Source organism: Thalassophryne amazonica, chromosome 8, assembly GCF_902500255.1.
Source record: "Thalassophryne amazonica chromosome 8, fThaAma1.1, whole genome shotgun sequence".
NCBI lineage: Eukaryota > Metazoa > Chordata > Actinopteri > Batrachoidiformes > Batrachoididae > Thalassophryne > Thalassophryne amazonica.
In genome coordinates this window covers 8,734,974-8,756,199 of record NC_047110.1, presented here as the reverse complement: position 1 = coordinate 8,756,199, position 21,226 = coordinate 8,734,974, and the positions used below count along the sequence as shown (strand labels likewise).

General features: G+C 41.6%; 1 protein-coding gene across 3 annotated transcripts in view; it reads left to right on the top strand.

Moving 5' to 3' along the window:
• The window catches only part of gan (gigaxonin), a 130,992-nt gene that overhangs the window by 42,842 nt on the left and 66,924 nt on the right, over nucleotides 1–21,226 (top strand). For all 3 annotated transcript variants that reach the window (XM_034175725.1, XM_034175728.1, XM_034175726.1), the window contains exon 3: nucleotides 14,271–14,385. In XM_034175725.1, the coding sequence (XP_034031616.1) occupies nucleotides 14,271–14,385 (115 nt within the window). The remainder of the gene's footprint in view (nucleotides 1–14,270; nucleotides 14,386–21,226) is intronic.

Below are 21,226 nucleotides of genomic sequence, written 5' to 3'. Positions count from 1 at the left end.
TTCAATACGGTGCAGTCGTCCTGTCCCCTTTGCAGAAGAGCACCCCCAGAGTATGATGTTTTCACCCCCATGCTTCACGGTTGGGATGGTTTTCTTGGGGTTGTTCTCATCCTCTAAACATGGTAAGTGGAGTTGATTCCAAAAAGCTATATTCTGGTCTCCTCTGATCACATGACCATCTCCCATGCCTCCTCTGGATCATCCAGATGGTCACTGGTGAACTTCAAACAGGCCTGGACATGTGCTGGTGTGAGCAGGTGGACCTTGCTGCCCTGCAGGATTTTAAACCATGACAGCATCATGTGTTACTAATGTAATCTTTGTGACTGTGGTCCCAGCTCTCTTCAGGTCATTGACCAGGTCCTCCTGTGAAGTTCTGAGCTTTCTCAGAATCATCCTTACTCCACAAAGTGAGATCTTGCATGGAATCCCAGACCGAGGGAGATTGACAGTCATCTTGTGTTTCTTCCACTCTCTAATAAATAATCATAACAGTTTATGATCTGTTGTCTGATGATCTGTATGATCATATTATGATCTGTTTTGTCAACAGATCATAATATGGCTGCAAAAAGGCACCAGTTGAGGCAGGCAGTTTTCCTGCTTCATGGTAGGGGGCACTAGTGATCCCAGGGATTCTTCTTGCAGCAACTCTTCAGAATAAGTGACAGAAAGCTACAAGAGCAGCTGTTCATTTATTTATTCCTCTCACCTGGACTTTACTTTCAGAATGGAGGATTACATATCCAAACTGAAACTGTTTTCTAAACTGGACTTTCAATCAAAGCAGGAGGTAAAGGAAGACCAACACCAGAGCTAAAAGGTTTGTTTCAGACAGCAGGACAGAAAACCCAACCTTTTTAAACGGAGTGGGACATGGCTGTGTGGACATCCAGCAAGAAACAGCTTTTTCTGCTTTTCCTGGCTTCTTTTCTCAACTTGACAATGTCTGGACTCAGATGAGATATTGTGACCTGAAGAATTTTCTCATCAAACATGAGCTGTAGACCACTCACATTCAAAGCTAGAAAAGGCTTCAAACATATAGTCAGAACAGGACTGATGAAAGAGGACTTTCTTCCCTGGCAGTGATCTCCACTGAGACAGAGAGACTTTTAAAACTGAAAGAAGATAAGGAAGGTTTCTGCAAAGAAGTCATTGATGCTTTTGTTCAGAAGGAGCGGCACATGGACTTAATTTATAAGTAAAGGTAAGCCAATAATAAGGGTTTTTTTTTAATTAAATGTGCTTTTTTGTGTGCTACCATTTGTATGTGTAAAGAATGCTGATATGAGATTTTAAACATAACCCGTTAACTGCTGCCAATCGAAAGGGTGACTAAGCTACTCTGTGGGTTTCATATGTTTGTAAATCTGATTGTGATGAAATCAGTGTCTCACCAGCCATCAACCTCACCGCACGTCACTGAATAAAAACATACATCGCTGTGGTGGTGACAAGCTGCAGCAAGTGAGCTCGTGCACATGAACTCTGTTCCACATGACGCGGTGCCTGTGCTGCGGCGTGCCGTCCACAAGACACACATGTCGGACAGGATACGCACATGGCCGACTAGACGCATTGGACCAGTAGATGTGGGCATGAATGAGAACTGCTTCTCATTCAGTTATTTCATGACTGTATGTCTGTGATCTACAGAGGGACAAAGGGATCAAATTTGTATTGCTCACTTGATAAATGCGGTGTTTTTTTATGGTGTGTGGTTTTAATTTTTTTTTGTAATATTTCCATGTCCTTCCTGATATGAGACAGATTCCTGCAGTTTTCAAAGAACAGCTCTGTAGCTCAGTGGTAAAGTTGCTGACTGGTAATCAGAGCTTTTGGAAGGCGCGGGTTCACGTCCAGTGGGTGGTATGTGTTTTTTTTTTTTGTTGTTTTTTTTTATTCCACATAAGCAGCGTGATCCCACAGGTACTGGCTGGTTTTTATTTATTTGTTTCGAGGTGCGTAAATTTGAACTGTTTCGTGCTGTTTGGCAGTATTTGTCCAAACATCGTCCAGACTTCACACTACATGTGAAGGGGCCTGTAATGATGGTTGGCAACCTCTCGCTCTCAGCTGACAGTACCATTATTGACATCGCGGACAAGGCCCAGAGTAACACATTAAATGTGAAACGGTTTTAATATTTTGCTGTTTACCATTTACGTGATATTTTATGGTCTGAAATCTCACACGATTAACCAATCAGATTTGCAGAAGAATTGTAATTGGATTAGAATTTCAATTTATTTATACTTAAATTCTGCCTTCCGTTCCCTTTCAAGAAAATGGTCTGTGACTCTATTGTACCAAGTAGGCAGCGACAAAGCTCTTTTCAACTCCCGCAGATGTAGTTCCCATTTTTGCCACTAACGATACAATTGTCCAACTCCGTGTCTTTTATACCCCCGTCACACTAGAGGCCGAATCCCCTCCGAATGAAAAGTCGACCCACATTCCAGGCGTGTCGAGGTGCATTCAAAAACGTCAGACAGCAATCCTCAGAGCAGCCTAAACAGTCTGGGACAGTCATGCGGCCACCGTGAATGTTTTTCTCATGTTCAAAACATTCATGGCGCAGTCGAAGGGGAAAAATATCGAACGGCAGTCTGACTGCGTTCTAAATACTCACACCGAGTCAAAACCGCATTCGGAACAGTCTGATCACGCTCCCTGTAATGAACCCTTGTTAGATGATTCACTACTTGCAACATACCCCCTAAATGATAGCTCCTGCTGACCAAGCAAGGAAGTCACATCAGTAAGGGAGTTTAGGAAGATTAGATTAGATTTATTGGTCCCCGTGGGGAAATTTGTCTTCACCTACTGTACAATATATTGTACATAACAAGACAGACAATACAGTAAACTCAATAACATATCACAGGACAGACAACAACAGTATCACAATAGCACAACACAAAATAGGCAGCACAAATATCTACAATAACACTGATAACAACAATAACAAATAATACAATAGCAGACAGACTGGTCAGTGGGGCTTGCTGCTAAGGGCCGCTATAGCTGCAGGGATCAGGCTCCTCCCGAGGCGAGCCCTCCTGAACTTAATACTCCTGTATCTGCACCCTGAAGGAAGTAAAGTGTTGAATTGGTGAAATGGGTGAGTAGTGTCTTGTACTATAGAATTTGCTATACGAATAATAAATCTATTGTTCGATTCTGTGAGGTTGGGTGTGGGGAGTCCAATGAAAACCAAAATTTAATAAGGATTTTATTCAGGAGTTTTCTGAGTTTCTGGCAGATTTTATCCCAAAATATGACAAGTTTTTGGTCTGTGGTGATTTTAATATTCATATCTGTTGTCCTTCTAATCAGCTGGCTGATGATTTTAAAAGCCTCCTGAACTCTTTTGGTCTAACACAAGTTGTGGATGGACCAACACATAATCTTGGACACACCTTGGACCTGGTTATTTCTTTTGGGCTCTCAGTTTCACTTAAGGACATATCAGACATTGCTATTTCAGATCACTTTCCTGTTATTTTTGAATTTATTGCTCCTCCATCTGCTAGTAAGCCACTTGTTCCTGTCTCTCGCCGCCGTTTGGTTACCTCCTCGACAGCGGGGGACTTTGCTGCTGCCTTCATGGACTTTCAGTTTTATGCCATGAATGGACTGGTTTCTCCATTACTCCCAGATAACATCCTCTCTTCTTTCCACTCTACATGCACAGTAATTTTGGACTCTGTTGCACCGATGCGCTGCAAATTCAGGAAATCAAAATCCGACCCCTGGTTAAATGCCACGACCCGTGCCCTCAGGCAACGCTGCAGACGGGCGGAGAGAAAATGGAAAAAGGACAAACTACAGGTGTCTCTTGGTTTTCTGAGGGACAGTCTAACTGACTATCAGAAGGCTGTGAAGGAGGCAAAAGCACAATATCTGTCTCATATTATTTCGAGCAGTTGTCATCGTCCCAGTGTGTTATTTCAGACTATAAACTCAGTTGTAAATTCATGCACCTCTGTTTTGTTGGACGCTACAACCACAACCTGTGAGGAGTTTCTTCAGTTTTTTATTGATAAGGTTTCATCAGTCAGACAGAACGCTGATCAGAGCTGTAATGTTGAGTTGTCTGCTCCTCGTGCACATTCTGCTGTGCTCGAACAGTTTGAGCCCATTTCTTTTGCATCTCTCGCTGATGTAAAACACATAAAATCTACAAGTTGTCCTTTTGATGTTGTTCCAGCTAAGGTGCTGAAGGAGGTTTTTAATACTGTTGGGGCGGGTCTCCTAACTTTTATCAATGCTTGTCTTAGATCAGGGTCTGTTCCAGCTGCTTTTAAACATGCTGTGGTTCGACCTCTTCTTAAAAAACCTCACCTGGACTCATCAGTTTTATCCAATTTTAGACCTGTGTCTCATCTGCCATTTCTATCTAAGGTTTTAGAAAAGGTTGTCTTTTTACAGTTACAATCATTTTTAGAAGACAATCTCATCCTTGAAAAATTCCAGTCTGGGTTTAGATCGCGACACAGCACTGAGTCAGCACTTTTAAAAGTTCATAATGATATTACTCTGTCGGTGGATGCAGGGAATCCTGCTGTGCTGGTTCTGTTGGACCTCACAGCAGCCTTTGATACTGTGGATCACACAGTACTTGTTTCCCGGTTGGAACATTTTATTGGCATTCATGGTACTGCACTTAAGTGGTTTAAATCATATTTGGCTGAAAGGAGCTTTTCTGTCATGATTGGGGACCTTTCCTCATCAACTGCTCCTCTGTGCTGTGGAGTGCCGCAGGGATCTGTCCTTGGGCCGATTCTATTTTCTTTGTACATTCTGCCATTGGGGTCAATTATAACCCAGCACAACCTGTCCTTTCATTGTTATGCAGATGATCTGCAAATCTATCTGCCTGTGAGGACTAATGGGAGTGATACTTTGTCATCATTATTTAATTGTATTCGTGATGTAAAGCAGTGGCTGTCCCAAAACTTCCTTTACCTGAATGATGGTAAAACTGAGATCATGGTGTTTGAGCGCACTGGCATACCAAATGTGGTAACACCAAATTTTGGTGCTTTGGCTAACTATGTAAAACCAGCTGTCAAGAATTTGGGAGTGATATTTGACAGCTGTTTGAGGTTCAATCAACAGATAAATTCTGTTGTCAAAGCTAGTTTTTTCCAACTTCGCCTTTTGGCTAAAATAAAGCACTTTCTCAGTAGATGTGATCTTGAGACGGCCATTCATGCTTTCATCAGCTCCAGACTTGATTATTGTAATGCACTTTATTCAGGCATTAATCATTCGTCTCTTGCTCGTCTCCAGTTGGTGCAGAATGCTGCTGCTCGTCTTTTGACAAACACTTTTAGACGTGAGCATATTACACCCATCCTGTACTCACTTATTCCAATTCGTTTTAGAATTGATTTTAAAATTTTAATGTTTGTTTTTAAAGCTATTTATGGCCTTGCACCTCCCTACTTGTCTGAAATTTTAACTTGGCGCACCTACAGTAGGACATTAAGGGCGTCTGGCCAGCTTTACTTAGATGTTCCAAGGTCAAGATATAAACATTGGGGTGATCATGCTTTTGCGGTAGCTGGCCCCAGACTGTGGAATGAGCTACCTCTTGAGTTACGTACTGTTCCTGACCTAGCACTTTTTAAATCTAAGTTAAAGACTTATTTATTTAAACTGGCTTTTAACACTTAGTGGGGAGGTGACATGTTCTGTTGTTTTTATGTTCTTTTTTTGTGTGTTGTTTTAAAATTTTATTTTATATGTGTTTTATTTTTGTAAATTTGTGTTTTTAATTTTAAGCACTTTGGACACCAGTCGGTGCTGTAAAGTGCTTTATAAATAAATGTTGATTGATTGATTGATTGATTTTGGCAGCTGTGTTTGTGATACGTGTGATTTTGCCCCAATTTGTAACAGAAAGCATGGTAAAGAAACATGAGGAACAGTACAAAATGATTTGAAAAGTCCTTTGAGTTTGCGGATGACTGACAGTCTTTGTTGGCTTCTTTTTTGAATGTCCTCAATGTGCTGGTCAAAGGTAAGTTGGTATTGTCCAGAGTTATTCCTAAGTATTTAAAAGTGACCACTGCCTCAACTATTTGTGTGTTTATGATGGTGGGGAGCTGGGGTGGGCTGACCAGAAGTTCCTTTGTTTTATTAACATTTATTTGAAGATGGTTGTCTGTGCACCAGTTGGTAAAGTGAGTGATTGTATTATGGTAATCCAGGATAGATTGATTTTCTGAAAGGAGTGCGAGGATGGCTGTATCATCTGAATATTTGAGGTACGATATGGTTGGTGAGATGCTTAGGCAGTCATTAGTGTAGAGAGTGTACAGGAATGGGCTCAACACACATCCCTGTGGGACCCTGGTGTTAATGGTACGTACAGGGGATGTGGTTGAGCCCACCCTTACTGCCTGTAGTCTATCTGTGAGAAAGTTGTGGATGAGGTGAATCAGATGGGGAGGAATGTTGAAATGATAAAGCTTCTGGATCAGCAAATGTTTCTGTAAGGAATTAAATGCGGAACTGAAATCTACAAATAATATCCTAGCGAAGTTGCCTGGGGAATCCAAATGCTGGAGGAGGAGGTGCAGCAGGCAGGCCACAGCATCCTCTAGACCTGTTTTTGCCTTATAGGCAAATTGGAGGGGATCCAAGTGTGGGTTGACAAGTGGAAGAATGATGTTCAGCAGCAGTTTCTCCAGGCATTTCATGATTATGGATGTTAAGGCTATGGGGCGATAATGATGATGAAGTTCAGTAGGTCTAGGTTTTTTTTGTACTGGAATTAAATTGGCAGTTTTCCATAGTGTGGGTATTGTGACAGTCCGATAAGATTGACAGAAAAGTGAGTGCAGGATTGGGGAGAGCTCCATGGCACAGGTCTTAAGCACCCTAGGTGGAATGCCATCAGGCCCCGGAGCCTTGCCAGGCTTGCAGCGACTCAGCTGGCGTTGTACCTCCTCCTCTGTGAATGGGGCTGGTATTTCAGGGGCTGGTGGTGGGAGGGTTCTCAGCAAGGCCTGACACTCAGATGAGAAGTCCTGGTTGTCAAAACGGGTGTAAAATATGTTCAGGTATTTAGTAAGGGTTTCTGGGTCACTGACTGTACATGTGAATTTGGATTCACATCCTGTCAAGGTTTTCACCTTCTGTAAAGCTTGCTTGGTGTTCATATTACTAAAGTTTAATTCAAGTTTGTTTTTGTAGCCCAGTTTAGCTTTAAAAACCTCGTTCCTTATGTTCCTGTTTATTGCTTTGAGGCTGATCCAGTCCTTGTGCCTGAAGGATTTATGTTTTTCTTTCAGGCTCTGCTTAATTTGTGAGGTGATCCAGTTTAGAATTAGGATATACAAAGTCTGTTAGAAAAGTATTGGACCTTTTTATTTTTTGCAATAACCTTATGGATTTGAATCACGTGTGATTGCATCAGCCAAGCTTGAACCTTTGTGCGCATGCGTGAGTTTTTTCACGCCTGTCGGTTGCGTCATTCGCCTGTGAGCAGGCTTTGAGTGAGCACTGGTCCTCCCCCCTCGTCGGATTTTCATTGTGAAGAAAATGTCTGAACATACAAAAATGAAAATGTCTGGCTGGAGCAGCAATGCATCAAATTTTTCCAGAAACTGTGAGAGACAGCCAGGTGGACACCATTCGGAAAATTCAGATGGCTTTCAGGGACGATTTTATGGGCATCACACAGATTAAGGAGTGGTACAGCCGGTTTAAAGATGGTGCACAATGGCGGAGGGCGCGCCACGCTCAGAGCGGCGATTGACAGGCTGAAACGACCAGATCATTTCCAAACTGAATGCTGCGTTGATCCGGGACGTCGTCTGACTACCAAAGAAATGGCAGAAAAGGTGGACATAGCACTTTTCCGGCGCATTCCACTGTTAAAGGAGATTTTGTCATGAAAAGAGGAGCGGAGGAATTCGCCACGGAGCCGCTAATGGCGCAGAATGAAAGCACCTCCGTGTTGGTCTCACAGGACCAGATCTTCGACAATTTCTTGGATACTCACTCGACTGAAAAGCCACCCAAAGCCGTCTGAATCTTCCAAATGGTGGAAGAGCTGGGCATGTCCGGTGAGACTTCCAACACGGAGGTGCTTTTTGTTTTGCGCCATTAGCGGCTCCGTCCTGACGCGCGAATTCCGCCGCACGTCTTTCGTGACAAAATCTCCTGTAACAGTGTAATGTGCCGAAAAAGTGCTATTTTCACCTCTCTTGCCCTTTCTCTGGTAGTCAGACGACATCTTCAGCCTTCACACACAGCACAGCCTTCACTTTGGAAATGATCTGGTTGTTTCAGCCGCTGTGGGCCGTCTTTAATCCGGTTGTAATGCTCCTTAATCTGTGTGATGCCCATAAGATCTTCACCGAAAGCCATCTGAATTTTCCGAATGGTTTCCACCTGGCTGTCTCTGACAGTTTCTGAAAAAATTTTGATGGAGCAAAGCGGCAGTTGCTCAGTCATTTTCCTGACAATGAAAATCCGCAGAGGGGGCTGGGCCACTCCTCCCACAAAGCCTGCTCACAGGCGAATGACGCAACCGACAGGCATGAAAAAACTCACGCAAACGCACGAAGGTTCAAGCTTGGCTGATGCAATCACACGTGATTCAAATCCATAAGGTTATTGCAAAAAATAAAAAGGTCTGTTACTTTTCTAACAGACCTCGTATTTTTATTGTTTTAGTTGGAGTAGTGGAACTTATACAAAATTTGATGTAATCTGTAATGACAGAAACCCTGTCATTCAGATCTCCATCAAAAATGTCTCAGTCAGTGCAGGCCAGGGAGCTTTGTAGTTGAATAATGACATACTCCGACCATTGGGGGGGTGCTATGGCATTGTGATTTGTGGCGTTTTAGCTTTTGTTTGTACAGCGGAAGTAAACAGCTGTTGCAGCGATAGTGGTGGGAAGAAACATGACTCCTTTTTCATTGGTGGAAAACACACAAACTAACCAATCAGAAGTCACTATCCCATGTGTGTTTGATCACAGCCCACATGGTTTTGCTTGTGGGTGCGCACTTCACGCATGACGTGAGCGATCAGAGTTTCTTTTATTCCTTCTCCCCCCTCTGCCCACAGCAACACAAGTAAAAAACAAAACATGAATTTGTCTGTATCACTGGTGATACAGACAAATTCATGTTTTGTTTTTGTCACTCGGGAGGAGCTCGGAGTCGAGCCGCTGCTCCTCCACGTCGAAAGGCGTCCAGGGGGCATCTTTTTTGGATGCCCCCTGGACACCTTGCTGGAGAGGTGTTCCGGGCATGTCCCATCGAGAGGAGGCCCCGGGGAAGACCCAGGACACGCTGGAGGGACTACATCTCTCGGCTGGCTTGGGAACGCCTTGGGGTTCCCCAGGAGGAGCTGGGGAGGTGTGTGTGGATTGGGAAGTCTGGGCGGCTTTGCTTGAGCTGCTGCCCCCACGACCCGACTCCGGATAAAGTGGTAGAAAATGGATGGATGAATTTGTCTTTATCACTGGTGGAAAATAAACTACGACATAAGCCAATAACAATGATCCCCACGCCACTTAATTTGGTTGCTGAGTGAATGAATATTGTGGGTGATTCGGCGTAGAGGAAGAAAAGCAGACAGCGATTAGAGTTTAGGTATTTGAGAGATTTGAGAAATATTTGGCATGTTCGGAGTGTATATTACAGTGATGAAAGTCTTCCAGAAATGACTGGAATTCAGGGTTTTTACTCACGTGCTGGGCCTTTACGTCAAAATCCATTCACTTCACTGGGTCAGGTCTCAGTTATTTATAAAGTCCAATTGGGAGAGAGAGGGAAAGTCCATTGGCCATGTGGGCTTAACCTTTGTTGCCGAATCGTGATCCTCTTCTGGTTACATCCAACTTTGTCCAAAGTATTTGTATTCCACACAGATCCAGATAGTTGTTAGGTGTTAGAGCTGAGAAAGTCTTCACTTCGAGGAATCCACCCTGGCTGAGGGGTCGCTGGTTATCCTCCGTAGCCTGAACCTCTTTTAGCTTCTTAGCATCGCCAGAGCGTTGTCTGAAGTCTTTCTGTTATGTTGAAAAGTGCTCCAAAAACTCTCTCTTCTTCAGCTGATAACATCCCGGGTACAGCAGCTCTGAGTGGTCGATCCTGCAGCCACTCGATTCAGAGGAGGACAGGAGAGAAATAACCTAGCTTTCATTGTTTCCTTCTCATGTCCTGATGTGTGGGTGAAAAGCGCTGCGTTTCCTTCTTGTCAGTTGCATGGGACAGGGTTGGGCGGGCGCATCATGCACCATCCTGGAACTCTTGGTCCTCGCCACCTGTCCTCTGTCCCTGTCCTGTCCTTCGATTTTCTGTCACGCACACATCGCCAGGCTTCTGCCTCAGGGGTGGACGTGGTGGTGGTTTATTCTTTTTCTTCCCTAAGGCTTTGTTCCTCACGGGTTGTCAGCTCCTTTCATGTTCTGTTTTGTTTCTGCTGTTTCGGGCTTATTGCATTTCGGTTCTGTACAGTGTTTTCTGGTTTTCTCATGTTGCATCCATGTCTTTTTTTTCCCTGCTAACATGATGTCACTGTCATGTTTTACGTTCAGTCATGGTTTGTCGTTCTCTTGTGTTCAGTGTGTGTTACTACATTCATGATTAAGAACACCTGTAATTCATCAGTGAGTCTTTTTGAATCACGCCTGTTTGTCTTTCCTTGCCGGTCATTAATGTTCATCTCCAAGTGTTTGCACGTTTCCTGGTCCAACTTGGTATCCGTCTGTTCCCGTGATCATCCTGTTGTAAGTCATCCTGTTATAAACCCTGCTCCTCGGCTGTGGAAGAGACCTCTCTCAAACAACTTGGCTTCAGTTCAGAAACCTCCCCCTCTCCCCTCCTCCTTCATGCTCAGCAGCAAACAGCAGAGAGCAAGAAGCATTTGAGAGGTTTCATAGAAGTGGCTTCTCTCCGGTATCAGAAAACACTGCAGCTTGTATCAGTATTTTCTGATACTTGATACTTCATACTTGATATGTTGGTATTGGAAGCCCATACCAATACTGAATCGGATCGGTCCCATCCTTAGTTCATTACATGGAAAACCATTCAGAAGCGTTTGGGACTTTTGCTTTTGTCCGGTGAGTGTGAGTATCCGGTTTATACGATGACAGTTTAGGTGAGTTTTACTGTGTATGTGTGTATATATATATATATATATATATATATATATATATATATATATATATATATATATATATATATACGAGGTCTATTAGAAAAGTATCCGACCTTATTATTTTTTTCAAAAACCATATGGATTTGAATCACGTGTGATTACATCAGACATGCTTGAACCCTCGTGGGCATGCAAGAGTTTTTTCACGCCTGTCGGTTACGTCATTCGCCTGTGGGCAGTCTTTGAGTGAGGAGTCGTCCACCCGCTCGTCGATTTTTTTCATTGTTTAGGAATGGCTCAGAGACTGCTGCTTTGTTTGATAAAATTTTTTTCAAAACTGTAAGGCACAACTGAGTGGACACCATTCAATAAATTCAGCTGGTTTTCGGTAAAAATTTTAACGGCTGATGAGAGATTTTGGTCTGGTAGTGTCGCTTTAAGGACGGTCCACGGCGCCTGATGGCGATCTGCGCTTCGAGGCGGCAGCGTCTCGCCGTTTCAAGTTGAAAACTTCCACATTTCAGGCTCTGTTGACGCAGTAAGTCGTCAGAGAACAGAGAACTTTCAGAAGAAGTCGGCATGAGGAATTTATTCGGACATTCCATTGTTAACGGTCATTTTGTAATGAAAGAACGTGCGGGCAGAGTTGCATGTCGGGCTGGACCCGACCGCGGGGGGTCGCGGCAGGAAAAACACCTCCGTTGGAAATCTTAACGGGCAAGTTGGAACATGCCCAAGCTGTTAAACAATTTCTCAGTTACTCACTTGTTGAAAGCCATTAAAAGCCGCCTGAATTCTACAAATGGTTTTCAACACGGAGGTGTTTTTCCTGTCGTGGCGCACACAGATTTGCCGAGTCGTCACGGAAACGACTCGGCGAATTTGCGTGTACGTCTTTCATTAAAAAAATGTCCTTAAACAGTGCAGTGTCCGCATAAATTCCTCATGCCGGCCTCTTCTGAATCTTCTCTGTTCTCTCACGATGTCCTGGGTGAATTAAGCCTTAAATTAGGATGTTTTCAGCTCGAAACAGGCCGACGACAGCGCCTGGAAGCGCTGCAGGACGTCCCGCTCCGTGGGAAGTCCTTACACCGACAGAAACACCCCATAATCTCTCATCAGCCGTTAAACTTTTCACAGAAAACCAGCTTAATTTCTCGAATAGTGTCCACTCAGATATTCCTCACAGGTCCAGAAAAAATTTTGATAAAGCAACGCGCGCCGTCTCGAGCAGCGTGTGAAACAAAGGAATTCAGCCGAGAGGGCGGGACCACATCTCACTCAAGGCCTGCCCACAGGGAAATGACGTCACCGACACGCGTGAAAAAACTCACGCATGCGCACGAGGGTTCAAGCATGATTGGTGTAATCGCATGTCATTCAAATCCATATAGTTAAAAAAAAAATAAAAGGGTCGGTTTATTATCTAAGAGACCTCGTATATATATATATATATATATATATATATATATATATATATATATATATATATACACACACACACACACACATACATACATCCGGTTTATACGATGACGGTTTAGGCGAGTTTTACTGTGTGTGTATATATATGTATACATATATGTATATGTGTGTGTGTGTGTGTGTGTGTGTGTGTGTGTGTGTGTATATATATATATATATATATATATATATATTTTTTTTTTTTTTTTTTTTGGTCACTGAGCTTTTTTGGTCATACAATTAACATTTGAAGGACAATTCTTGTTTTATTCATAGGAGAGTTACCATTTCTAGGGCATAGGATTTTTTTTTTTTTTTTTTTTTTTTGGTATGACACTTCACGTTTGTAGGACATTTTCCCAAAATTTTGCATTGGAAACACTGTATGCTGCCAGGACACATTGCACCAGAACAGGTTCTTCAAATTTATTGATGTATACTTGGGCATATCTACTTACGTGAAAAGCCTCTCCCAGCACTTACAGTGACGTTTTTGCCTACAGTAGTTACTGGTTAAAATGTGTTAGCATTCTAACTTGACACTGGACTGTTTATCATAATTTTTACCGCCAGTGAAAAGCTGAACCTGAAAACATCTAAAAATATGTGCCAGGTTTAAAACTTCCAGCAGTGTGGCTAGAATTCATTCTTATTGATTCTTCTGACACTTGCCTTCTCTACTCTTCATGCCTTCATAGTCTATTTTCTCAGCTCCACACAGCCTGGACTTCCCACCCTCCTATTGACGTTTTTTAATTGAGTACACAGTTTAGAATGTGAGGTTTCATTTTGTAGATTCAAACAGTTTTGTGTCAGATCTCCGAATTTCAGCACTAGCAAAAGCATTGGATGTTCTTATACACACTCTGATAGCATACAGTCCACTCCAGAAGTATTAGAAATGAGAAGCTCATTGTTTGTATTTTTGCTCCACGCTGATGACAAAGAGTCCGCTTAAATATTCAGTACTTGATAGGGGTTGCACTACCAATATGTAGACCTAGGTTCAGCTCTGGTCACGCTGTGTGTAGTATTACAATGGATTGGCATCCAGTCTTGGGGGAGTTCTGGACTCTCTTACTCTTCTGCAATACTTAATTCTCAGGGTTCTCCCCAGACGTTTTTAGTATAGTTGGTGCTGTTGGCAATTATCACCCGAGGCGGCGTGCGTTGCGAGTCATTTTGAATGCATTGAAAGCAAGACTAATAGACAAAAAAAATGACACTTATGTTGTGATGTCAGTTTTTTTTTTTGTATGTTTCTGTTTAAGTTAAAATAAATAATGTTGAAAAGTTTAAAAACATTAATATTTGATGGACATAACATTTTCTGTCTTCAAAAATGACACACTGTACCTTTACTGAACTAAAGCAGTAAGCAGCAAGGCAGCAAGTCCGTTCAGCACAAACACAGCCTGGCTGGATTAGAAAACTCCCCATCCCTACCAGAGAGCAGGGCACATGATAACGGAGCTGTGATAACAGTATAATGGCATAATGCCGTTGTTCCATTGTCTGGGGAGAACCCTGATTCTTCTTCATGAGTAAGAGTACTCAGAGTAATGAGTGTTTGCACTCTGAAGTATTTTTGATAACTATATTGCTCCTGGTGTCAGGTGTTATTAGCATGTTCACATTCAGTGATATTGACTGTTTGACTGCAGGACCAAGTTGAACTACAATCCTCCAAAGGACGATGGGTCGACATACAGGATTGAACTGGAGGGTGTTTCCATGTCCATCATGAAGCAGATCCTTGACTACATCTTCAGTGGTGAAGTAAGTATGGATGCTTTAAAAACAAATGTATCATACTTTTCATGGGAAAATCATGTGTATAATAGCCAAGTGGCCTCTGTGTGTTTGTGTGTGCATGTGTACGGCTTTGATCATGCAAAAACCTGGGAGAGCTGACATTTATTGTTTGTATGCTTATGTATTTGGGGTCAAGGATAGGGTTGGGTATCGAGAACCGGTTCTTTTCGAATATCGTTAATAAAATAATTCCCTTATCGGTCCTTCAGAGCAGCCATTGTTTTTGAGTGTGTTTGTCGGGGAAATGATCATTCATCTACGTTGATTGCAGACCCTGCAGCGGCTCTGTAATCAACCGTTTCTGCAGCGCGACTCCAGTTTCAAGCGTGAATCAATGAAGCAATGCTTCGATCCTCTGGCTCGTTGATTCTTTGATCCATTGCTCTTCAGAAGCGGTAAGTCCGCTTCTTAACCCCTCTCAAAGCCATTAAAATATCATGAGTCACTTTTGTGTGTATTAAAGTCGCTAACTGGGACTCTTGTTTTGTTGTAGTCAAGAAACGAGAATCATCCTCCGTTCCATTGGCACAGGTCCAAGCGCTGCACGGCTCTCTGCTGAAACAGAGTCTGGTCGCAATTAATAACTTCAAAACGAATTGCCGCTTTAAATAAAATGACACCTCTTACAAACGTTGCAATACAGACAAGAAACTACAATCCACTAAAATGTTTTTTCATTCGTGCAATACAGCTAGCTGCAAGAGCTCAGTTCAGACGTATCAAAAGACGTTCAGCCAGTAATGTCTGAAAGGAAATGCTTTTGACAAAAACTACAGATTTTATTTCTGTTTATGTCCAGAGATCAAGGATTCACCATGTAGAGTTTATTTCCAGAGTTTAAGGATCCAGTAACCAATTTCATATTTATTTACTTTAAGACTCAATAAAATGTTGTTCAAGTGCCAAATCACAACAAAAGCTGTCTCAAGGCACCTCACACAGAACAGTTCAACATAAAAAATTAAAATAAATAAATACAATTTAAAAAAATTGAAATACATAATTAAAAACAGAAGTAAAAGAATAAAACAGATAACAAAATAAAAATTATTCATAAGAAAGAGACTAAAAATAGGTTTTAAGTCTTGACTTAATGTCCACGGACTCCGACTGCCTCACGGTCGCAGGAAGACCTTTCCACAGAGTGGGTGCACAATAAGAAAAAGCTCTTTGACCTGCTGACATAGAAAACCTGTAAAGCCTACTTTTAGTACACAAAAAATTCACAAGAGGTATCGATAAAGGAATCAATAAGGAATTGGATCGATATAAGCGGAATCGATAATGGTATCAATATCGATAAAATCTTAACGATACCCATCCCTAGTCAAGAATGAATGCTGCAAAAACAGAAAGTTGATAGGACAAATATTTTTAGAGAAATTTGCAATTTTATCAAACCAGTAAATAATGGACATTGTGCTGCAATGCACCACGGGAGTTCGAGTTTGAGGTTTTGAATGTTTTGTGGTTTGTTAGTTTAACAGTGTTGTTAGTGTTATTGATTCATTGAGTTTTGTAGTTCACTTGATTTAGTCAGTTTAGTTAAGTGTTATGTTGCAGTTACCATGGGTGAATTAAGTCTCTTGGTGGTACCATGAGTGAAATGTTTAGTAGTTTTAATGTCTTCATCCACTGCCATTATTTTTTTTTCAATTTAAAAGCACCTGCTTACAGCAGGTAGGGGTGTGTGTGTGTGTGTGTGTGTGTGTGTGTGTGTGTGTGTGTGTGTGTGTGTGTGTGTGTGTGTGTGTGTGTGTGTGTGTGTGTGTGTGTGTGTGTGTGTGTGTGTGTGTGTGTGTGTGTGTTTGCGCGCGTGCGTGTCTATCTTATCACGGAGGAACTGGGGACAGCTGACATTTACTGTTTGGTATGCTTATGTATTTTGGGTCAAGGATGAACGCTGCGAGTACGGAAAAGTTGATAGGATATATTTTTTGAGAAATTAGCCATTTTAGCTAACCAGTAAAAAATACACCATGGGATTTGAGGTTTTAAATGTTGTTATTGTGGTTTATGTTAGTTTAACAGTGTTATTGGTGTTATTGATTTATTGTGTTTTTGTAGTTCAATTGGTTTAGTCACTTTAGATAAGTCTTATGTTGCTTTTACCATGAGTGACAAGTGTTACATTGGTAAAAGTGAAATATGTAGTGCTTTTAATGTCTTCCACCACAGTCTCTGTCAAAGTTCTCTGTCAAAGCTTTTTGTCTTTCTGCAATCTGCTATAAGTAGCGCTGAAACGATTAGTCGAGTAATTAGAATAATTTGATAACAAAAAATGTTCGAGGCAAATTCTGTGCCTCGAAGCTTCATTTAACGTTGTAGTACATATGCCAGGCCTGCGTGTGGCGCTGTAGTGTCCCCAGAAAAACAAACACAAGAAGACTACAGCAAACGCTAATCAAATTAGCACAAAAGCTACAGCTTTCCAACGCGACAGAGTGAAATAAAGCCTTTTAGAAAAAGATGGTCCACGCTGATCATCTGAAATAGCTTACTGTGCATTTAAAGCAAAGCAGTGTGTTTGTAAAAAAAAACAAAAAAAAAAACAGTTTCGTCCGCTGGCTGCTCTATGCACGGCGGCCGGCTGCTGCCTCTCTCTGCCCAGTGTGAACGGCTCAGCACTGCCCTCACACAGCTCTGTCTCGGCCACAGACAGTCTCTGGAAGAAGTTCACTCTTTCTTCTGTGTTTTGCTTAGACTCGCAGTGAGTGTTTCGCTTTTTAATTTTCGCTTTTTTGGGCAACACACAATGCTTCACAAACATGGGAACTCAAATAAAATAATAATAATAATAATAAAAAACAGTGACTGCGAGGCTGCATGTTCAACCTCCAGCTGAAAATGAAATGCATTGGCTGAGCAGCAGAGAGAGTGTTAAAAAGAAATTCATGCAGTGACCCAGTCCACCACCTTAATAAATAAATGAATATAAATGGTTAAATTTTACAAGTTGGGGAAAACAAAAAACAGAAAGCCACAACCCATCGCCATTTCAGGAAAATGTCAAGACTTTGGCCTGACTTTCGCTCAGCTCTTGACACCAGGAAAGATCCAAAACTTGATGTGAAAAACAACAAAGATGTGAAAAAATAAATAATTACCCAGGAACACAGAAAGGGATACACTAAATTTGACAATCTCTGTGATGACGCAGTGACATTGTGCCATTACTTAGGGAGAGCCCTGGACTGTTAATGTTTTAAAACGCAAAAGTACTTTTTATCCGATTACTCGATTAATCGCCAGAATAATCGATAGAATACTCGATTACTAAAATAATCGATAGCTGCAGCCCTAGCTATAAGACAAAAAGCTGTTCGTTCGTGTGTGTGTGGAAATCATCTCTATATTATAAGCGTAAGTGCATGTGTGTGTCCATGCTTTTATTTAATAATATTAGGTTTGTTCATTAGAAATGGCTGGACACAAATGCAGGACTCAAACACACAGCTCTATAGATTAAAATCATTTACTGGAAGTGTTTGCTGGATTTGGTACATGGTTTTTTGGACAAAAAAGCACAAAGATGCAACTTATTGTCGGATGGATTCATTTGAGATAGGACCGCCTCGACTCCCACGTCAGACCACGAACTGCCGAGCGGAGTCAGGGAGGAGCAGCACGGGGGCCACTGTAACGCGCTGCCTTAGGATCCGGAAATCCTCATCACACTCCGATGTGCTAGCGGACGTCCGCAGGAAAGAAGTCACATTATGCTAAAGTTATGAATAAACTTGCAGTAAAAATTACTGAAGCCCAGGAACTTCTGTACTACTGCCATTGCCTGGAACTGCCCATTCATGCACGGCCGCGACCTTTTCCAGATCCATCTGGATCTCACCCTCAGAAATAACAAACCCCAGGAATGAAACAGTCAATCTATGGAATTCGCACTTCTCTGCTTAGACGTACAAAGCATTCTGTAACAAGGTTTGCAGAATGGCACGTACATGCTGCGTGTGGTATTCCGCATCAGGAGAAAAAATCAGAATATCGTCAAGATAAACAAAAACGCATTTGTTTAGGTACTCCCGCGGAACATGGGTGACTAAATTTTGGAACACTGCAGGGGCGTTAGTGAGGCCAAAAGGTATTTGTAATGACCGGTTGGCATGTTGAACACTGTCTTCCAGTCATCTCCTGATCGTATTCTAACCAAATGATATGCGTTAACGTAAGTCGAGTTTTGTGAAAAAAATAGCACCTTCTAGCAACTCAAAAGTGGAGGAGATGAGTGGCAATGGATACTGATTTTTAACACTGATGTCATTCAGGCCGCAGTAGTCAAGGCAGGGGCGGAGGAATTTATCCTTCTTTTCTATGAAGAAAAAGCCTGCTCCTGTGGGCAAAGACAAGGGACAAATAAAACCAGCCATGAGTGACTCTTGAATATAATCGTTCATAGCAGTGCACTCCGGTGCCGAGAACTTTGCCTTTGATTGGGTGAAAACTGATGCTAAATCATGATAACAGGATGATTTGGGAACCACAGAATGTCGTCTCTGCTGTTTGCAGATGATGTGGTTCTGTTGGCTTCATCAAATCAGGACCTTCAGCGTGCACTGGGGCGGTTTGCAGCCAAGTGTGAAGCGTCCGGGATGAAAATCAGCACCTCCAGATCCGAGGCCATGGTTCTCGACCGGAAAAAGGTGCTTTACCCTCTTCAGGTCGGTGGAGTGTCCTTGCCTCAAGTGGAGGAGTTTAAGTATCTCGGGGTCTTGTTCACGAGTGAGGGACGGATGGAGCGTGAGATCGATAGACAGATCGGTGCAGCATCTGCAGTGATGCGGTCGCTGTATCGGACTGTCGTGGTGAAGAGAGAGCTGAGTAGGGGGGCAAAGCTCTCAATTTACCGATCGATCTACATTCCGATCCTCACCTATGGTCATGAGATTTGGCTCATGACCGAAAGAACGAGATTGCGAGTACAAGCGGCCGAGATGAGTTTCCTCCGCAGGTTGGCTGGGCACTCCCTTACAGATAGGGTGAGGAGCTCGGTCACTCGGGAGGAGCTCGGAGTCGAGCCGCTGCTCCTCCATGTCGAAAGGAGCCAGTTGAGGTGGCTCGGGCATCTTTTCCGGATGCCCCTTGGACACCTCCCTGGAGAGGTGTTCCGGGCACGTCCCATCGGGAGGAGGCCCCGGGGAAGACCCAGGACATGCTGGAGATGACTACGTCTCTCGACTGGCTTGGGAACGCCTTGGGGTTCCCCCAGAGGAGCTGGGGGAGGTGTGTGTGGATCAGGAGGTCTGGGTGGCTTTGCTTGAGCTGCTGCCCCCACGACCCGACTCCGGATAAAGCGGAAGAAAATGGATGGCTGGATGGATGGCATGGAAAGCACCCGAACAAGGGTGTGGCCAGACAGGGGGAAATGCCACCACCAAGTGCCAGGAGACAGACAAGAGAGAGAGACAGACAGACCCAAGCAGCAAGAAACCCAGCAAGAGAATAAACTCACAGAAAACCAATGAACAAAAAATAACAAACAGACCAGAAAATAAAACAGAAGACATGGCAAAATCTCAAATTTTGACAAATAAGTTCAATGTAAGTACATAATATAATTGTAAATACGTTAAAAATACATGGATGACACAAGAAAGTGAAAACACTTATTTCCATTGTGGTCCATTTTAAAAATCAAATGACAAAATAGAAGTAAAAATGAAATAATAATACTGATAATAATAATTATAATAACGTTAATAATTATAATAATGATAGTGTGCATATGATAAGAACCAAAACAATGTATTTAAACAATGCCTTTGTCTGTTTACATATTTTAAAATTTTGGGACTTAATTGATATTTGTTTATTTATTATAAAAAATGTTTTTTTTTTACTTTACACATAATTTGTATTATGATATAAACATTTATCACAACATGTCCATAACCTGTTTAAAATGAGGGACTCCAGTTATAATTTGCGAGGATCACTATTATTTCAGAAATCAAAGGTTCGAACTACTGTGAAAAGTCATTGTGTTTCTGTTAAAGGTCTTAATATGTGGAATAAGTGCCCTGATAACATTAAATAATTTGGTAACTTGGTTAGCTTTAAAAGACTATAAAAATTATTTCATTACTTGTTATAGCATGATGAATTAGGTTTATCGATTTTTTTTTTTTTGGGGTGTGTGCATGGTGCACAGCTGTTTGCATGTTTGTGTTTTGAAATTTTTGTTCAGTGATTATTTTATATTTTGTATTTGTTATCATGGGTATATGTATATTTTTATATACATATGTATACATTTTTATTTTTTTTGGTTAAAGGTGTGAGCATTTATAAACTTTTACTTCTGCCTTCACCCTTTCGGGCACATGGACATGTTGTTGAATTATTTTCTTTATGAGTTTTCTATTTTGAGTCTGTGTGTGCTGAATAAATTAATTAATTCATTCAACAATTTATAAATACTTTAAGACAGTAAATTACCATGGAAAAAATACATAATTAACAGGAAATAAAAGGGTTGAGTTTATCAAAAAACTTTTGAAGTCTAAGATTCTAAAAACATTCTGGACTCACACACCATTCCAAGTCATTGTAGAAACTTTACACAATTTGTTACCACCCCTTGAAAAATGTCAGCTACGTATTTTAGAAATACTACCCAAGCTATATATATATATATATATATATATATATATATATATATATATATATATATATATATATATATATATATATATATATATATACATATATATATATATGGAATATTTGGAACAATATTCAAGAATGAATGAAGTAATTATGATCGGGTTAAAAATAAAATCCAGGTCATATG